Source organism: Anabas testudineus, chromosome 7 (assembly GCF_900324465.2).
Source record: "Anabas testudineus chromosome 7, fAnaTes1.2, whole genome shotgun sequence".
Classification (NCBI taxonomy): Eukaryota; Metazoa; Chordata; class Actinopteri; order Anabantiformes; family Anabantidae; genus Anabas; species Anabas testudineus.
In genome coordinates this window covers 11,090,268-11,109,177 of record NC_046616.1, presented here as the reverse complement: position 1 = coordinate 11,109,177, position 18,910 = coordinate 11,090,268, and the positions used below count along the sequence as shown (strand labels likewise).

Sequence of the window (18,910 nt, the reverse complement as noted above, 5' to 3'; positions counted from 1 at the left end):
TTAGCACTTACAAAAGAAACCAACTGATATGTATAAATTCATTTTGCATATAATATGTAACCTACATTCTAGTTTCTAACTGAGTAAAACCTTGGCATGTGACTGGGTGGTTAGATATTTCACTAAAACCTATCACACGACAAAGCAATGCGTGTGCTTCAGTGCGCTCGGAATGCGTCTTTAAGAACTCCCACAGTCCTCGAACGCAGCGGGCTGCAAAACTGCGAGAGAAGCGGAGATTGAAAAGAGAGCAGAGCAGCGGCGGTGACGGCCATCTTAGAGCTGCCGTGGTAACCGACTCATCCTCTGGATTTTATTCTTCCTGACAGAGAGATATATCCCGCCTGGTTGACGAGGAAAGAACAAGGCTGAGTTTTACTTCGCCGCGGTTGAACCTGAAGCCGGGATGCGGTTCCGAGGGAATAAACCATTTGCATCCGCTGTCGGACTGGTCCTCGGGCTATTATGTGCGGCGGAGGCAGCTAAAGGTAACTAAGCCGGGATTTATATCCTGCATTGTGGGACAGGTTTCCGTGTGCGAGGTTGAAAACCAGCGTTTCCGCGCAGCTCTCCGCTTGTTTGCAGCTGTTGAAGGTTATAAAGAGGCTCCGGGGTCCGGAGGGGATGCGTTCAGTAACCTGCTCAGGGATGGTCAGCTCCGGAGCCGCAGCGTATCCCGCCCCGGCAGCAAGTGCATCCCCTGACAGAGTCTACATTTAACTTGAAATCACCTCAAATAGCACAGTTCACTCTCACAACGTTTATTATACCAGTGTTTTATTTTATTCTAACATCCAAATCACGGTACCGTCACTTTGGAGATAATTTCAAGGCCACGGAACGACCCCCTCCTGTCATCTGCAATCAATCTATTTTTAGTTGCTGCTTTGTTCTTGTCTTTATTTTTTTAAATATTTAAAATATTTCTCCCCTTCTGCAGAGTTTGATTTATTCTTTTTAACTCGCCACTATCTGGTACTCCCTGTACTCTCCTCATTTTAAAGGACGATGAAGTATATTTAAATAAAGGCGAGGGATGACATGATTAGGCTTTAGGATCTTTTTTTTTATATATAGATTCAGTGTTATTAAGCTCTCAGGTTTATTCTTGTAATCATCAGCAGGCCTAATGCTCGGTTTGGTAACACTGTGGTCGCACCAGGATGGAGCTTGGTTGGCTACGCATTGCAGATCCTCTTCACAAGCCCCTGTTTAGTCGGTGGATTTAAAAATTCATGTGCTGTGTTCACTGGCTTGAGTAAAAAGCCCTCGGTGGGTCCAGGCCCGTGTGTGACCAGAGGCTATATATATAGAAAAGGACTGAAAGTGCAACTCTTGTTTTGCAATGTCACCCACGGACCCCACCACACACTGAGGAGCCTTTATTTGCTGCAGGGCGGTCCACCTCCCTCCTTACAGCAGCTCAGTGCTCAGGCATGAATTTATAGACTGTGTTTTAACGTTAAACTCAAACCACTGACTCCCCAGTGTGAGCTTCCTGTTGCAGGGTGTGTACAGGCAGGTGCATATTAGTCAGTGGCCGTATCAGCATGCCCGGGCAGTTACCAACGCTGGAGGCCAGTGTGTGGTGTTTTCTTTTATGGATGCACCCATTTTTATGCTCTGTGGACAAAAGAAAGGCCATGAAATGATATAAGTGGCCATAAAAAATCAGCAGGAGGGTCATATTTCTCTTGTTACCATGTCAAGCGGCTGAGAATGCACAGCTCCCAAAAAGCTTTAACGCCATTTTTGCATTAATCAATCAAAAGGAAAAAGCCTGTTGTAGTTTGTCCTGGTTAGTGTGTGAACGTGACTTTATATGTTGTAGCCAAGTGTGTGTGTCCGTGATGTGCACCTGCAGGCTTTCCTGCTCTTATCACAGCAGACCTGTGAAATCGCCATCTTGGTCCAGGCTTATCTTTTATTAACCAAAGGTCACTCGCTTATTCTGTGCACCACCTCTTGTCACCTGCGGCCCAGTTCGCGTTTTCACGGCTTGTTGATTCTTTTTCTTTTATTGCCAACCACCTTGCAGCCGTTGGGAAAGCAAACACTCCTCAGGTTTTCCCCCCCCCCCACCATGTCGTTCTTGTTCCTCAGTGCTCCAGTTTAGACGTCTGCAAATGATTTGATGTTATCGCTGCAGGAACATGGCTGAGATAGAGCCCCAGCACTTTGAGGCGAATTCACAGTTATTGACGAGTGGTGTTATGATCCTCAGCTATTTGCCTGCACCAGCATTTATCACTGATGACGTGGCTGCAACAAAACACGATGGGTGTGATGAAGAAGTGTGTTTTCGATACCCATCAAAATTCTTACCTGTACTGTGTGATTCATTGCGCTGCCAGCAATGAAATGTCAGTGTGTGTGAAACTGGGGCAAACGCAGATCGTCTGCAGCAGGCCTTCTGGAGCTTCAGCAGATTTAAGCCTTTAAACAGTTTGGTGTCCACCGCTGCAAATGTTCTTTTATTAGACACTTTAGTTTAGTTTTGTTCATTATCGTATTTGTTTCTTGTTTTTAAGGTCTCACAAATGTAATCAGTTTCTTTTCCTGCTAACATGTGCAGCTGCAGGGTGTCCCCATGTTGTAGAGTGCGACATGAGGTCTGCAGATATGCACGAGCTTCCTCTGTGCACACAGTCAGACAAAGGAAAAGCTGGCTGCTGGGAGACTTCTTGGCCCATTCATCATTGAATTAAGTAATTCTAGTTGAACAAATGAGATGCCCTGCTTTGTGTGGTGCTGAGTTAACATATGCACTTTTCTCACATGGCTGGAATAAACTAGATTGTGCTGTTTAGGTCTAAGTGTTTCCTCACAGGCCTCCAATGGATGATTTTCCTGCATCCATTGGAGAATCGCACCTTGGATCCACTGAAAACTGTGTTCAGTTAGTGCAAAGCGTCGGGTCATTATTTTTCTTTTTGAAACCATTTATTGGTCTGTTATGTGGGGTAGGTCTGAGAGTCCTCTCTGATCACAGCAACATCACAATATTCATTTGATTTTGTAACATGTAATATTTTGGAAATTACTTTAAAGCATATTTTGTGTGCTTATCTTATAAAAGCCGTCCTCTAAGTTCTACTTACTACTTTTCAGCACTAAAAGCCATCATCAGCCTTCATCAACTTTACCATAACCTTCAAAAACGGTAATGGTTGAAACCTTGTGCCTGGTTTATGAAATGAATGAATATTGATTAAAAGATCCCAGAAACTAAAACATACAGTGACCACCATCTGTGGCCTGATTGACCCTAGGGAAATGATTATGTCTACATTCTCTCTTTGCTGTAGATGATGGGATTTTAAGCCCATTTTAAGCCTTACAAGCTGTTACGTATGTCGTTTTGCTGTGCTATAGCAGACAAAGTGTGCATGCCTACAGCTGACAATGACTGCATTGTTTGCCTCCCATGCAGCTTTAGTAACATTTCTGTATATGATCATTCAGCATCAGTTTAACATGCTTGTTTTTCCACAGAAATAACATTAAATACCAACAGGGTGATGGCCACTGAGTGAAAATGTGATGACATTAGGGAACCAGTGAATCAGCTCAGTTTCAGATGTTTCACTTTGTCAACTGTGTCAGTGCAGCACTCGAGGTGGTTTTGATTGATAGGATCCATTTTCGGTGATCTGCTCTGCTCCACATGTTTCACAGTGTCTTCACGCCACAAGATTCGTTGCTTTAACGTCATCAGTCACTGAAAAAAGATTCATCTAAGGACATAGTTTGGCTGAATTTGCAGAAGAATTGGCTATTTTGATTCTGATTGGTTGATGGCAGCTGTGAATGTTGAAGAATATGTGAATTGTGCCAAGTATTATTTGCGCTTTTGTACAAGTTTAATGTGAATTTCTGCAAATATCCAGTGAATGGAGTCATGGCCACTGACCTGTGACCATCAGAATCTGAAGTTTTCTATGTTATTTGTCAGACTCAGACAAATGTTTATTATATTTTTGGATGATTGGGCAGAATTTCTTGAATAACTGGGTAAAATTCAATACTCAACGAATCAGAATTTGTTCAGAATAAGCCTTATATTGCTATTTCAGTGATTTAGTCTAACAGCCACTAATAGCCACTGGCCCAGTAGCCCCATTTTTATTTGTCACATGTTGTTGTTTGTGTGAACATTGAGTTGGTTAAAGTGACATCTAATTTTCAACAAATAAATGAATAGATAAAACCATTTGATGGCTCACATTACAGAATTTGTAAATGAAATGAAAATGTACGTAGGAATGAAGGAACTGCATTGCGGTTAAAGTATTATTTAAAATTTCTTTACTGCTTCTGTGGAGTATTATAAGGACCATTTGATCCTGCACTGCCTGGATTAACAGTTTACTTGCCCTGTTCGTACAAGTTAACTTAGTCATTTTTTTTCAGAAGAACAAAGGGGTTTTGGGCCCAGACTTCAGGAACAGGAACTTGACTAAGCGTGTCACAATGTGGAGACTGTTCGCAGGACCAAGATTCAAGCCCCTCAAGAATGTGTATATGAGATAATCCCACAAAAGTGCTAAGTTGTTGAAGCATTTGGTAACATGCCACGTGGTGCTGGAAAGATAGGCCATGAGAACACTGGACTTATTTGGGTCGGCGGTGACTTTCCTCTCATTGGTGCCTTTGTGGGCTGAATGGAGGCAGTGAACTGTCAAGAATGGGTCGTTCAGTTGTGAATATTTAGTTGTGCAAGATGACTGCGGTGTTGTGTTGGCCAAAAAGACAGGAGTTTACATTCACATGAGCCCTAGTCTTCAAGTTTTACAGTGGGAGTAAGATTCACAGCATGAAAGCAACATCATGACATAAGTGTATGTTGTGCTAAAACATTTAGTATATGTTGTCGAATGATATGAATTAGATACAAATGTGGTCAGTTTTGTCAAGTAGAGCTTGTAAAGATAATAAGGCCACAAACCAAATCCACAAAAAGATGAAATATAATAGAAATGTGACATGAAGTGTCCTTTTTCTTAGTCAGTATAGAAATCAACTGACTTAACTCTGAAAGTAAAAACCAATTATGCAAATCTCAATGTGTTAATATATATATTTTTTTATTAATAGAATGTAATAAAAATCCAGATCATGCAGTTGCCTCCTCCCTTGGCACTCCTTGCCTGCTGGGGAAACATGGCACTGCCGAGCGTTTCATTTGGGCGTGTTCTCATTTCGATTCAGGCTCCACGGTTGGCAGGTAACCAGAGAGCACCTTACCGGCTGGGGATCGTCTCCACCCGAGCACCTGTGCACTCACAAGGCCGACTCACTCTCGTTCTTCGCTCTCACTGGCTCTTTTGTGGCCGTTCACACAGAGAGGTGATTGAGTTGCATTCGAGGCTCCGCGGCTCCCAGCCCCCTCTTCAGAGCAGAGCTGCGGCCGTCCACGCTGTGCTCGTTCTGCTGGATGGTTGTGATTGCGTGGAAGACAAACAAATGTTGTTGCCTGGCAGGAAAACTGAGAGGCTCTCCTGTGTGAGCGAGGGTCCAAGAGGCCTCGGCTTCCTTTAAGGGTCCTTCAAGCCTTCGTAGAACAGTCCCCAGTCTGTGATGGAGGTGCCTTGCGTCAACAAGCTCAGGAGCTTGTAAGTCAAGACAAACAGAGGAGTGTGCCCACTGTTACAGAGCGTGAGCTGATTGCCCATTGATTACTCCAGGTCCACAGAATTAAGAGAGCCACTCACCAGCATAATTGAAGTCATTGCTTCACTCAGACTTGGATGCATCACATAACTTCTTCTGTTTGGCTGCAGTTTCTGTCTCTGCTGCATGTTTCTGTCTGACTTCAGTCTTCAGAAAAAGCCATGAAGGTGCCTTGTGGTTGTTGAAACCACGCCTGTCTGAAAGCCGAACCCTGCTTCTGGCAATGACAGCAACTTAAAAAAAAATCTACTGCTCATACAGTTTGTATAAGTCCTATAATTTCCATATTCTCCCGTGTTTTTGTTCTTACAGTTTAAGCTGCTCAGATTTTCCAAACTTCTTTTTTTTTGTTGCTATCACCCTGGAAACACCCTCAAGGTCTGACTATCGCCTGAACATACACTCTCGCTTTCCTTCAGCGTGTTGCTGCAGCTAATGGGACAAATATCAATAACAACCTGGCAACAGAGAGGCTTTATTTAGTCTCAGACAACAATAAGACAGGCTGCACGCTCGGCTCGTAGACTGCGCTGCCACTTATGTTGCCTGTGAATGTCAGGGTAATATATTTATAATACTGAGCACTCAAACAGCCAAATATAAGACATGTAAACAGAACTGCAGTAATGACAGTTGAATGTTTCTCTATGGGACCTGCCCTGTGATGAGGTGTATTTGAGCTTTACCTTTGCATGTTGTCAAAGAAGGTGAAGACTTGCAGGCTGTGAATGTAAAATGTGAGTTAAATCGATGTAGCAGAGCTCCACAGCGTGTCACAGGCCTGACTCTTGGCTGCTACATTGTCATTACACAACAAGCCCTCAGAGGTTCCCAGGCGTTATCAGGCTTCATCTGATAATTACAGACTGGTTATGTGTTATAGTGATGCTGCTACAATGAGGACAGCTGTGGTGTAGTTCTCTGGTCCTCCCAGAGTGACCAGTAGCCTGTGAACAGTCTGGGATCATTTGGCTTAGCCTGCAGAGAGAGTGTTACACAGCAGCTGGGCTTATGCAAAGCTTTTGGCCGGCGTTGGGTGGATGCAGAATGATTCTGTTTCCCCTCGGTGAGGATGACGCATCACAGCAGTGGCATGGAAGGAGAGGGGAGTGTGCACAGGCATCCCATTGAACCTCTGGATTACCACCACCTATTGTGGCCCTAACGTTCTCGCAGGAAGTTTTTCATCACGGTTAATAGGTCAAACTGTATAGGTCAGGCTTCAATAAAAGAGCTACGCAACCAAACAGGGGCTTTGTCTTTGTGTCTGTGTGAGTGGTCAATATGTTACTCTGTCCTCTGGGGGCGGGGGAAAGGAGTCCCAGATGGCAGCACATTGTTTAAGATGTGCCTCCACAGAGAATTATTTTTTTGATTGTTGCAGATGGAAGTTATTTAGAAACGTTACTTTACGAGACTATTTAGTGTGAGTTGCAAGGGAAGCTCAAAAGTTCCAGTGTTAATCAATCTGGACAACAAATAGGTTTATATCAAAGAAGACAAATCTATTGTATTGATCATGTAAGTATTGATCATAACATACAATATACAAAGGCTAAAAATAAATACACATACTGTACAATCAGTTGACTATTTGTAGGTGTCCTTAGTTAAATTATATTAAACATAGAGATGTTGTTCAAACCACTAATGAAAGATTGAACTTAACAGGACAAATGTGAACTGCAACAAAAGCTCTTACTTAATTCCAAAAATATTTAGTTTTCTCTAATCATAATAACACAAATTATTTTATTTAAAGTTAATATATGTTTTAAAAAAACAATACTAGGAGCATTACTACATGTTATTAACTAGGTTACCTTAAGATGTCATAAACATGGAGCAGTTATCTCCTAATTTAATATTTTTTATATATATTGAAATATTTGACAGCTCTAACTGACAAAATCACTATTATCTTTTAATAATTGTTATCAATTACCCAACTAAATCACATTCTGCTGAGCTGAGGCGTTGTAGGGCAGTTCGTTGACTGCTGAATGCTTAAGCCAGTCTATTTTTATACACGACAAAGCCTCGTTTTAAGAAGCAGTGCTTTTTATATTAATAGTGTCTGAGATTCAACAGTGCAGGTGGAAACAGAGAAACAGAGCTGATCAGTAGATGATGGCCGGGCTCATCACAGCTTGGTACATGCAGTCACACCACGTACTTTATCTTGTCCACCTGTGTCATAAGGCGGCCTTGTTTGAACCCTGCTCGCTCTCTCCGAGATGTTCTCCTGAGGTCTCCCTCCGTTTTATCAGTTGAACTTATTCAAAGTGGATTCCAGATGTTGCGGCGTCGTGGTGGGATCAAGCTCACGGCCAGATGCGCACAATAAAAACTTGGCAGTGGCTGGTTTTTGGCAGCTTTCGTGGCTTTGTTTGATGTCTCGCTTGTCGCTTGACCTTGTTGGTGAATGAAATAGCAGCATCCCATTATAGGATTAAATGTCACTGGCTTTATTCGCTGTGTAACAGGATTGCGTACCAGGAACTGGTGTTGCCTGGCTGTAAGTGGGTACAGTAGCCCACTGTCTGCTGTGATTTTAAACTTTATAAATCCCTGTTTTTATGTCAACAGAGGATGAAACTGCCAAATTAATATCCATTATTTAACCCATTAACCCAATACTTTACTTACTGTCATACATTTTTGACTTTACCCCCTATAGTACCTTTTTTTGCAGTCATGTATAATGACCTTTTTTTTTTTTTTTTTTTAATAAATATCTTTATGTTCGCATTTCTTCAGTCAGTCCACATTGTGACAGAAAATTATGACTTGAATGAGATTAGTGAGCCACTATTGTAATGTTTTCACTGAAAGGCATCGTGGAAGTGTGTCAGCGTTGTCCTCGTCTTTTTCAGTGGTTACATTCAATATACAGATATCTACGTGCCAGGTGAAGTTAAAGTACCTTTACACACTATTACTTTCCACATTTGAAGATGCTTTTACACGCTACATATTTTCGTCCTGACCTCCTCAAGATCAACATGTCAGGATTTATGGATGAATGATATTAAGCAAGTGAATTCCTACTACATCATCCTTAAAACGTTACGTCACTTAACAGTAGATGGAGCACACAAATGGACAAGCTTGACGAGCCTCTTCTGCAGTAAGCCAGAAGCATCTTGATCAGTTTAATGTTGATTATTCATTAGAAAAGTCCTCCTCCTCTTGAATGATCAGCTTTTATGTTAGTGAGTCTGCAGGTTACAATTGGACCAGTAGTGAGCATGCCCTGCATTAGTTGAATTAGTTTCTTAATTTAGTTAAATTAGGAAAGTGGCAGTCTTCCATGTTAAATATCCCAAGTGCTTCAGCAGCAGGCCATCATTTTAAAGCCCCTTTCCTAATCTCATCCCATTCTAAATCCTAAAGCCCCCCCTTCTGAAGAAGCAAACTAGTCCAACAATGCAGAGAGTCTCCTTATTATCATGGAAGTCCTATCCTATAAAAAGTATATGTCGTATGTAATAAATCTCCAAGAATAATATGTCTGCATTTGTGGAAATCACATCTTTGTTGCTCTTTGTAAAATGTTCTCTGCCAAGCAAAGTCACAACGCAACAAATGTTCTTCCGTTCACCGCAGGCTCGCAGGGGGATGATGAAGCTGTCTTGTCAAAAGGGCCTTGATGGCAATTTCACACAATGTATGTGAGAATTTCACGCATTAAGAAAAATCGGGCTTTAGGTTTCATTTCATTGGAGGTGTGAGATTGAAAGGGGCTTTGATTGAAACGGTGATCTGCAGCAGTGTTGCGGTTTGCTTTTGAATTTGTGAAAGGGCCTCCTGGGTGTGCCTTTTGTCCTCATGCCTACACTTAAGCTGTGTCACGTTGTTCTGCTTCACATTTTGCCATCTGTGAGAATATCTGTCTTGTGCCTTGTTTCAATTGAAACAACGTCGGTCCCTTTTGTCAGACTTTGCTGGACTTCTTACCATCAAACTGTTACCAAAATGTGACCAGTTTTTTTTTTTTTTTTATTTAGTTTTTAGTTTTACTTACGTCAGCAGGAATTTAATGTGTGTGTCTGTTTACAGTGTATGAAATGACGTCAAAGACAGTGTTTCTTCTAGAATAAGGCAAGTGATGTTTGTGCTTATCATACAGGTAGAGCACCGTCAGACTGCCTTCTTGTTAAGTTCAGAGTTCAGCTGTTGCCATTGTTCCAGATTAGGTTGTAGAGTATTGCATAATCCAGCAGGACTTTGCATTATGTTGCATGATATTGTATCATTCAGTGCCACAGACGACTCACAGAAAAATGTGAGGCCTACATGTGACCGGGCTAACGGTTTGTCTGTAGGAGCTAAAGCAGATTATTGTAGTAGTCTGACCTGACAGTCTGTCTAAAGACATCCGCTTCACTTCGGGTCAGGAGACGCTCGGCAAATACAATTTATTGGGCTTGATCTCTTCCAAATGACTGACAAAGACAGTATTGCCAGATTCAACTAGAAGTGTAATGTGACCTGAAAATCTTTACACATTTCTGCAAAATGTGCATTCAGCAGTCAGAAATGTGAGAAAATAAGAAGCACATGCCAAATCATGCTGAATTTCTGTTACTGCTAATCTATTAGAGGAGATGTTTTGAGTTCAGCAGCGTCCTTGCTTACATCTTCTTATTTCCTGTCATTTCTCTACTGTGAAATCTATAATAAAGGGATAAAAACATGTTCTAAATGCAATGTAAACGGTTATATTTCTTGCTAAGACACACCAAAATATTTCAGCCATGTTTTTAAGAAACAAAAATGTCATTATTAAATGCTGCAGATGAGATAAAACATGTTCTCTTTGTGCAATGTGACAAATTTGTCTACTTGAGTATAGTACACTCATAGGAAAAAAAAATATTTTAGCAGGTAATTCTCATTCATTGTGGTGCCCACATTATACCAATCCTGTGCAAGTAGCTTGTAATTAATTTCCATTGATCGCATAATCACTGAGAATTACACTAAATTATTTAATGTCACACAATGCAAGTCATTTGCTCTGCTGAAATTGGATTTTGCAAACTGACACTGAATGTCGTCTGAAAACATCCACAGCATGTATTTATGCTTTTGTGTGTTTTCTTTTTAATCTGGTTACCGTTTGAAGCAGAGACAGATTGTGTTATAGAACATCACGCGTTTTACTGTTAGTCAAATGCTCGACGTGTAATGTTGAAGCTTTCTGCAGCACTGTGGATTTAATTTCACTCCACAAAACATATTATAATTAGAAAGAACAGTAAAAACAGTAATGATTCTGGATGTACTGTATAACTTAAGGAGCCCTTTCGGTTAGCTGACGAGAAATGAGTAATAGAAATTACATAAGAAGTAATATGTTTATGTTCCTTTATTTTCATACTTTCAAAGAAACAAAGATGCAGGTCACATATACAGTTGGAAGTCTTACAGATGCACAGATGCCAACAACGTTTTTGTTTGGCAGCCACGGCACATACTTGAATGGCATTTTGGAACAGAGGCGCAGTAATTAATCTGCTGTCTTTTGAAATGATGCTGCCTGTTGAGATGAACATTGGCTTAGAATGTGTCATTGTTCACAGTTAATTGGAAAACACAGGCTGGAGAATGTGCTTCAATAAGTAATGAAGCTGGTAATGCTTAGCATCTTCACTCAAATCTATTTTTTCTTGTTTTTGTCATCAGTGGAAAAAAAAAAACAAAAACGCCAAATCATTTACATTTAGACACAGTCGAAATAAGATAAGTAAAATTAGCACATTAATTATCACATATTACACAGAGGTACTATTGATACATAAATACCAAGTGTATTATGTGTAACTGCCTGCCACAGTTATTTACTGACTGCTTTGTTTGATAAAATAATCTGAGAAGAATTGACGTGTTCTTCCATAATTGTTTTTGTATCCTTTAAAACATTCACTCAAATACACAAATAAGTAGTAAGAAGTATAAGAAGTAACACATTTCAGGACTTTTACAGCAAGTGCTTTCTTTTGACTGTTCAAGTTTTTACCAAAATAGCACAAATACGGTAGAAAAGTGGTTTTCTCATGTGTGTTTAGGGACAATAACAATACAGTTTAAGCTGCTGAAGCATCTTTTTATTGAAGAGCTTCACAGGGAACCTTCAACGTGAAGAAAATACTCACCAACAGTGATAATTACTTATTTGCCAAAAGCCACATATTTAATGTTGGCTTTCGTACGATGATAATAAAGACTGACTAACAGTCACTTGGTTACTGTTGCAGCCTTATTGCTTTTTGTCTCTTTAAACACCAAATCTCAGAAACCTGAATCCTGTAGCAGCTTTATTTCCTGCTGCTGCCTTTGGGAATGACATACTCACGCATACTTTTGACAGCTGAAATGCAGCATTTGTATCGAGAAATATTCTTCCACAAATCCACAGGAAATATAGATATATTAAACCTCTGGCAAATGATTGATGTTTTTTGAATTATGAAATAGTTTTTAACCCCAGCTGGATTATTATTATGTACTTCAGACATCAGACTGTTTACATTGAAATTGATCTCCTGACTAAGGATAGCTTGGGGTTTTAGGTGAGGGGAGAAGGGCACTATGTCTGATTTGAGCAGGTTCTTGATTTCCTATATTGTATAATAGTTTTAAAACACGCAATGAACTATTACACATATTTATTTGCGATAGCTGCCTCATCTCACTGCAAAAAATAGTGCTGCTTGTAAATAGGTCTTGCACAAAGCAATTATGTAATGATGACACACTGCAGTCCTAATTAACTTAACATGATAATGTGCCTGCATTGAAAACTTTTCCAAAATATAAATTTGCCCCTTGGGAATCAATAAAGTCTTATCTTACAGGCAGAGTGATGTAAATACTTTGGACGTGTGGTTCTTTTGCTGCTGTCTTGGCTTCAGGAAACGTGCCCGGTCCTAGTGTGTCTGTCCTCCACAGTGTGATGTCAGCCTGAGTTAGCTTCACCTTTGCAGATCAGTAGCACAGAAACGCCATGCTCTCCTCCTGCTCAGGAGTGAGCACACATTGTCTGTAAGAGAGCTGCATCAACACTGCTTTCTAAGCCAGTCTAAATATGTCACTCACTGCAGCTGTTTTTGCAGCCTCCAGCTACAGCAGAGTCCTGTTCCTGGCTTGGATGCTTGTCAGACCAAACTGTAAAAGAACCAACTTTTGCTCCACAAACTATCCTGATAGTCAAAGCCAGAGCGTTATCGTTCCTGTGAAATCCACTGTCAAAACTCATTAACTGATATGGATTGTGGTTCTGTCTGTCTCCTGGAACATTACTGCAGCTTTATCATAAATCATCTTCAAATTTAGTTTCATTTTGGATGAATTCAACTATTTAATTTGAGACCAATGCTGCCTAAAGATGGAGAATTACAAGATTTTCACTCTGGTTCATGTGACTTCCTATAAAAAACAAACACATTGTTGAATTTTTCCATAGTTCACAATTGTAGCAGATGCTTTTAAGGTGTAACATCCCTTTTATATATACGGTGCTTCCAAAAATACCATTAAAAGCATCCAAACCTCATTAAAAATTTACTTAAGCTGCACTGGGAGGACAGATAAAAGCCAGACTGGTAATTTGAGAAAACACAAAAGAAATCTGATCATTAGAAGCACAGGAAGAAAGATGTAAATTGCTGATTAGTGTCAGTAAGAAGAAAACCAGGCATCTTGTCTCGGGGCAGAAATTATTTCTATTATTATTATTTTTTATTATTATTATAGCTCATTAACATGAACTCTTTCTGTTTCTCACAGTTAATAAGCACAAACCATGGATTGAGACGACGTACCATGGGATCGTAACAGAAAACGATGACAAAGTCCTTCTGGATCCTCCTCTAATTGCACTGGACAAGGACGCTCCTCTACGCTATGCAGGTGAGAGAGGAGGTTTATCACTGCTGCTGCCGCTCCTTCACTACCTCAGCTTCATTTTACTCAGAATTACTCTCATTTCAAGAGAAAACAAACTAAATCGTCTGCATTGTTAAACCTGAGATTGTGTAACACGTGGTGGATGCAGACAAGCCGTTCATGTATGAATAATTTCATTTCAAGGTCATTGATTTGTACGTTTAGATGCATGCGGTGTAATTGCCAATGGGTTTTAATTGTAAATGAAACCTTACTGAACGTGGAAATACAACCTTAAATGTAATGACATGGTTAATATGAGACGCTCCCTCTTTCCTCAGTGTGTTTTATTATCTGTCAATCACACTCTTTCCTTCTCTTACATGGGTTGTATTTAAGATTATATATCACTTACACAAGTTAAATAATCACTAACGCACTAGTGAATCATCTAGTTGAATACTGATTTCATGCACTTTTAAGAAATGACTTTGGTATTTGGACATTTCATGACGGAGTAATGACAGTAATGAGGACGTACTGCTGAGTAATGTGACCATTGGCACTTTTGAAATTCAGATCAAAAATACTCCTTAATTTTTGAAGTTGAAGAGGCACAATTAGTATGCTTTATGTGGCAAGGCAGCATTCGCTGTGGGGTTTTTAATCACACTGAGATTGACTTTGGCCAGGATTCAAAGCACAACAGCACTGGAAACGATTTCCCACCATTTGGCATCACGTGTCATGTGATCTTTTGTCTGCTACCCGCCTCACACTCGGTGCTCTCACTCTACTTTATATGTCCATTTTTATCTCAGATTGCATCTCCTGATTTAGCAAGTGAGGCTTTAACGGCCACGTGCCTGTCAGAAGAGATGCCAAATGTAATGATCTTCTCCGAAATGCAGTCGTTCTTCAGAACTAATCGGATACACACAGTCCTTAAGGGGGCCAGCTTCAGCAAGAGGCCCATCATTTCTGAAGAACAATCTATTAAATATTCTCACTGTCTGCATGATGTTAGTCTCCTTTCACAGTAAATTAGCATGAAATACTGAGCTTAGTGCTCCCTTTTCTTTCAGCTGGGGCTCCCTTTTTCGTGAGCAGGGCTTTGCAAACGTACTGCGTGCCCCCGTGAACTAGCTCTCATGAGGCAGAGCAAGAAATCTGGCTTCACGTGGCAGCAGGGGTGAGCAGCTCTGTCATGCCAGCCTCCCTCTAGTTGTCCCATCTGTGCCAACAAACAGGGTTCACTGTAAAGCTGACCCAGAGGCTGCCGAAAAGCCAAATCACGGGCTCTTAAGTCAGATCAGTAAGAATAGGTGTGTGTTTTAACACCAACGAGGAGCCGCTCTCTGAGTTAGTCTGTATCAGGGTGGGAAAGTGTTTCTTTTGTACATATCTGTGTGGTGAGTTCAGTGAGGTGATTGGAGCTGAAATACTTGAAACCAAAGCCCTCGCAAACTTGAAAATGAGCTCAGTGTTCATGGCTGACTGTGCTATTAAAATAAGTGAGGAACACAATGCAGCAAAGATTTACCCACCAGATCTGGGTTATTTGATTCACGGAGGAATAATAGAGAGTGAACAGAAGACGAAATCCTTCTTTCCTGCAAATGAGTTCATCAAATCAGCTGCCTGGACATACAGCATATTGATTTAAGAGCCTGTGAATATTCTCAGTTTATAACTCACTGTTGGACAATTACTGCAGCTCCAGACTGTAAAATCAATATGTAACTATCACTGTAGCGGCCGTGCTGACCCGAGGTTAGGGGCCAGTGTGACCAGTGAAAAGCGGAGGAATTCCTCTCTGCTCTGGTGCGAGCAGGTCATTAGAGCTGTGGTGAGCACGGAGGCCCACAACTCCCACTGCATGACTGGCCCTGAACAGCAGCCCCTAATGTGAAATCCATTTTAATTGTTCGGGTTGGTGAAAACAAAATTACCAACTCGCTGGGTGCCTCGACAAGACTTTAAAGCAAACATCAGAGGAGAAAAGAACTTCACATGCCATGTTTTCATTTTACTTTGTGCTCCACAGATTTAAACTAAAGGATGTGTTGTAATTTTAATGTTTCAAACAAAGACAATCAACCCATCAACTAGTCAACAGGAAACAGAAGAGAGAGGAGACGAGTCTCCAAAAATTAATTTCTGTCACTTTTTCACTAGTTGTTTCTTCTTAAAGAATTTGCTGAGTTATTAATAAATCTGTAACGACTTTGACACAACCGGCTCTTCATAAAGGTTTAAATCTGTCCTTTCTTTAAAAGATTTTTTGCATAGAAGACACTGAATTTAAGCTTTTCCGATGCTGGTTTCGTAAGTTTCCTCCCTGTCCTCTCTGTGCTTTCTCTGGGCTTCTAACTCTTCTTTTAACTGATCTCGGTTTATCTTTTCTCCCTTCCTTGTAGAGAGTTTTGAGGTGACCCTCACTGAAGAAGGTGAACTTGGGCTCTTTCTTCTGCCTTGTGCTTAGTTGTTATTATTAACCCACTAACGCCAAAACAGCATCCACACTTTTACACAGAAACTCCCGTCATGCTCTGTAATCTTCCCATTTGGTTTTCTCGACTTTACGTTTTTTCTCACCCTGAATTTTTTGGAGTTCCTACAGCTGGATGAAAAGTGTGATGTGGGGCTGACTGTACTTAGAAATATCTGTGCATGAGACATCCATTGCAGTTTGCAGACCCTAACAGTTTTTCAGCTGTCACCAGGAAACACAACGCTGCTTAAAAACAGGAGTTCTCACTTTGCTGCCAGTCCTGTAAATTAAAGAACACGGAAAGCTAAGCCATTTGACACATTTAATAATAACATACATTTTAAAATGACACACTTAACTCAATTGGATCAGAAATTGACACCAAAATTTGCATCTATAGAAGATCAACAGAACGTCACCAACATCAGATCTGTACAGCTACAGTGACTCCTGCGGATTTCTCTGACATTGAAATCTTTTAAATGAAAGCTGCTGAGATTGTTAACTAATGCAAACTCTCTCTGCTGCAAAGTTTCTGTTGTTGCATCTTTGCCTCAGTGGATCTCTTGAGTTAATTCTCCACCACTAATCTCTACCATTAGCATGGCTGCAGTTGTCATTTGATGTGGATGTCAAGCAAGTTGATATTTCTAACCCCAGTTCTCATCCAGTACTTTTTGTTTGAATACTGTTATTGTGCCAGTTTGGTTTTCTATGATTTGTATTATTTTACTTGGATTCATTTTGCAGTAGCTTTGGGGGAGAGGCAAGTTTACACAGGAAGACTTTATTTAATTCTGAAAAAATATTATTGTAGGGGTTTTCTGTTTTGTTTTTTGTTTTTTCCCTTTCACAGTGTTTTGGGGGTTTTGATGGCTGAATTGCTCTCTATTATAAAGATTATCATTTCCTTTTTTCCTTTATTATCTTTATCTCGTAAGATAGGTTGTAATTTTGCTTATTACACACATAAATGATCTTCACTTCAAATACTATTCTCTCTCTTCTTTTTGGGCTTTGATTTAAAATATCCCAAGTACTCCTGTGAAATGCCTGTCCACATCTTTTCGGTTTCTGCCTGCATGACTGGATGCAATGTTTTCAAGTGGCTTGGAAAAGACACTGTCTACTGATACTAAATGCCCCACACCCTCTCCCAACTGCTCCAACTACTCACCCATATGACAGTGCTTTTGGGCTTCCTCCACAGACACCACCCACCCCAATCTACAATTCCCTGGCTCTCAAATCCTGTGGCTGATCTTTTTATTTTCTTTTGCGTGAATTTATGGTTTTGTTGTTAACTTTTTTTTATTATTATTTAAACAAAAACATTTAACGCCTGTCGTCACTTATTTTGAGCAAACTCTCCTTTGGCTCTTGACATGTTCAGGTGAGATTTGCGGCTTCAGGATCCACGGACAGAATGTCCCCTTCGAGGCAGTGGTCCTGGACAAGTCCACTGGTGAGGGGGTCATCCGGGCCAAGGACAAGCTGGATTGTGAGCTTCAGAAGGAGCACACCTTCACCATCCAGGCCTATGACTGTGGAGAGGGTCCTGATGGTGCCAACATGAAGAAGTCCCACAAGTGAGTCAGTTAATAAGCCTCATTTCTCAGTGTGCATTCGTAGGTTTTCTCTGTTTTAAACAAACTCACTGTTTCCTGTCGTCTGTGTGTCTCATTTGTCCTCTGTAAATACTGTTTGTACTGAGTCAGTGTGAAGGTGAAATGGCTGTATAATTAGTTTCCTTGTAATGGACTAATTGAACCAAACTACATATGTGAAAGCTACTATGAGTATCTGTTCAAAGTGGATCACAGAGTACCAATCAGACACATTACCAATCCACATATCATAATTAAGTGTGACATAAGGGGACTTGTGGTTAAATAAGTGTCCTTACTTGAATTTGTCCCTGTCAGGGCTACTGTCCACATCCAGGTGAACGACATCAACGAGTATTCGCCAGTGTTCAAGGAGAAGTCCTACAAAGCCACCGTCATTGAGGGAAAGAAGTATGACAGCATCCTGAAGGTGGAGGCAGTGGACGCCGACTGCTCGTTCCAGTTCAGCCAAATCTGCAACTACGAGATTGTCACCCCTGATGTGCCCTTCACCATAGACAAAGATGGTAAGGACATCCACGTAGCTCCCTTGTTGGAAAAAGCTGCGGCACATGTCTAAGAGCTAGATTGTATTGACACACATCACATTGGCTATTGATCTGTGTAAACAATGGTGGTGCAAGGCCGTTGTTTAGGATTCACCACAGCTTAGGAGACAGTCACGGTCTCCTTGAAATATCACCCAAGTCACTCAGTCGTTCATGTCCAAGAGTGGGATTATTTATCTTTGTGCCCTGTAAAACAAAATTAAAGATCCAGTGAAGAAAGACATCAGATAACCAGGCTCAGCTGATATGATGCCGACTCTGATTAAATAGGAAATGCAGACAGGTGATAATGTGATGGGAACAATCAGAGAAAGGATACATAATGTTGGTGTCTGTGTTCAGCTGTGACAGCTAATTAGTGTTTGAGGCGCAAATAAAAGGACACGGAGATGAGATGTGATTGTAGTCAATCAAATTCCGTCACTTGCATGCTAACTAGACTATAAACACATGAGCTTGTTAATGAACTATCGGCATTTTAAGCAGAAATCTGAGGATTACAATGGCCATAAGAATTGTCAAATTAATAAATAAATATTATGTTTTTACCACGGCTTGACAGATAATCATTTCTTGGAAGCGTGTGTAAAGATTTTTGTTTGGCCGTTCTGGCAGAACTGGCAGTTCTGTCTAGTCTAAAATTCTTTGATTTGGTGTGCTACTTATCAGTTCAG

General features: G+C 40.7%; 1 protein-coding gene across 4 annotated transcripts in view; it reads left to right on the top strand.

The window, feature by feature from the left end:
- The first annotated feature begins 249 nt into the window (after positions 1–249).
- clstn1 (calsyntenin 1) overlaps positions 250–18,910 on the top strand; it is a 32,603-nt gene continuing 13,942 nt past the window's right edge. For 2 of the 4 annotated variants that reach the window (XM_026368700.1, XM_026368696.1), the window contains exons 1-5: positions 250–488; positions 13,468–13,590; positions 15,987–16,016; positions 17,454–17,649; positions 17,986–18,194. In XM_026368700.1, coding sequence (XP_026224485.1) covers positions 407–488; positions 13,468–13,590; positions 15,987–16,016; positions 17,454–17,649; positions 17,986–18,194 — 640 coding nt within the window. In that variant the 5' untranslated portion in view covers positions 250–406. The remainder of the gene's footprint in view (positions 489–13,467; positions 13,591–15,986; positions 16,017–17,453; positions 17,650–17,985; positions 18,195–18,910) is intronic. The other 2 variants (XM_026368701.1, XM_026368699.1) reach the window with 1 other exon arrangement.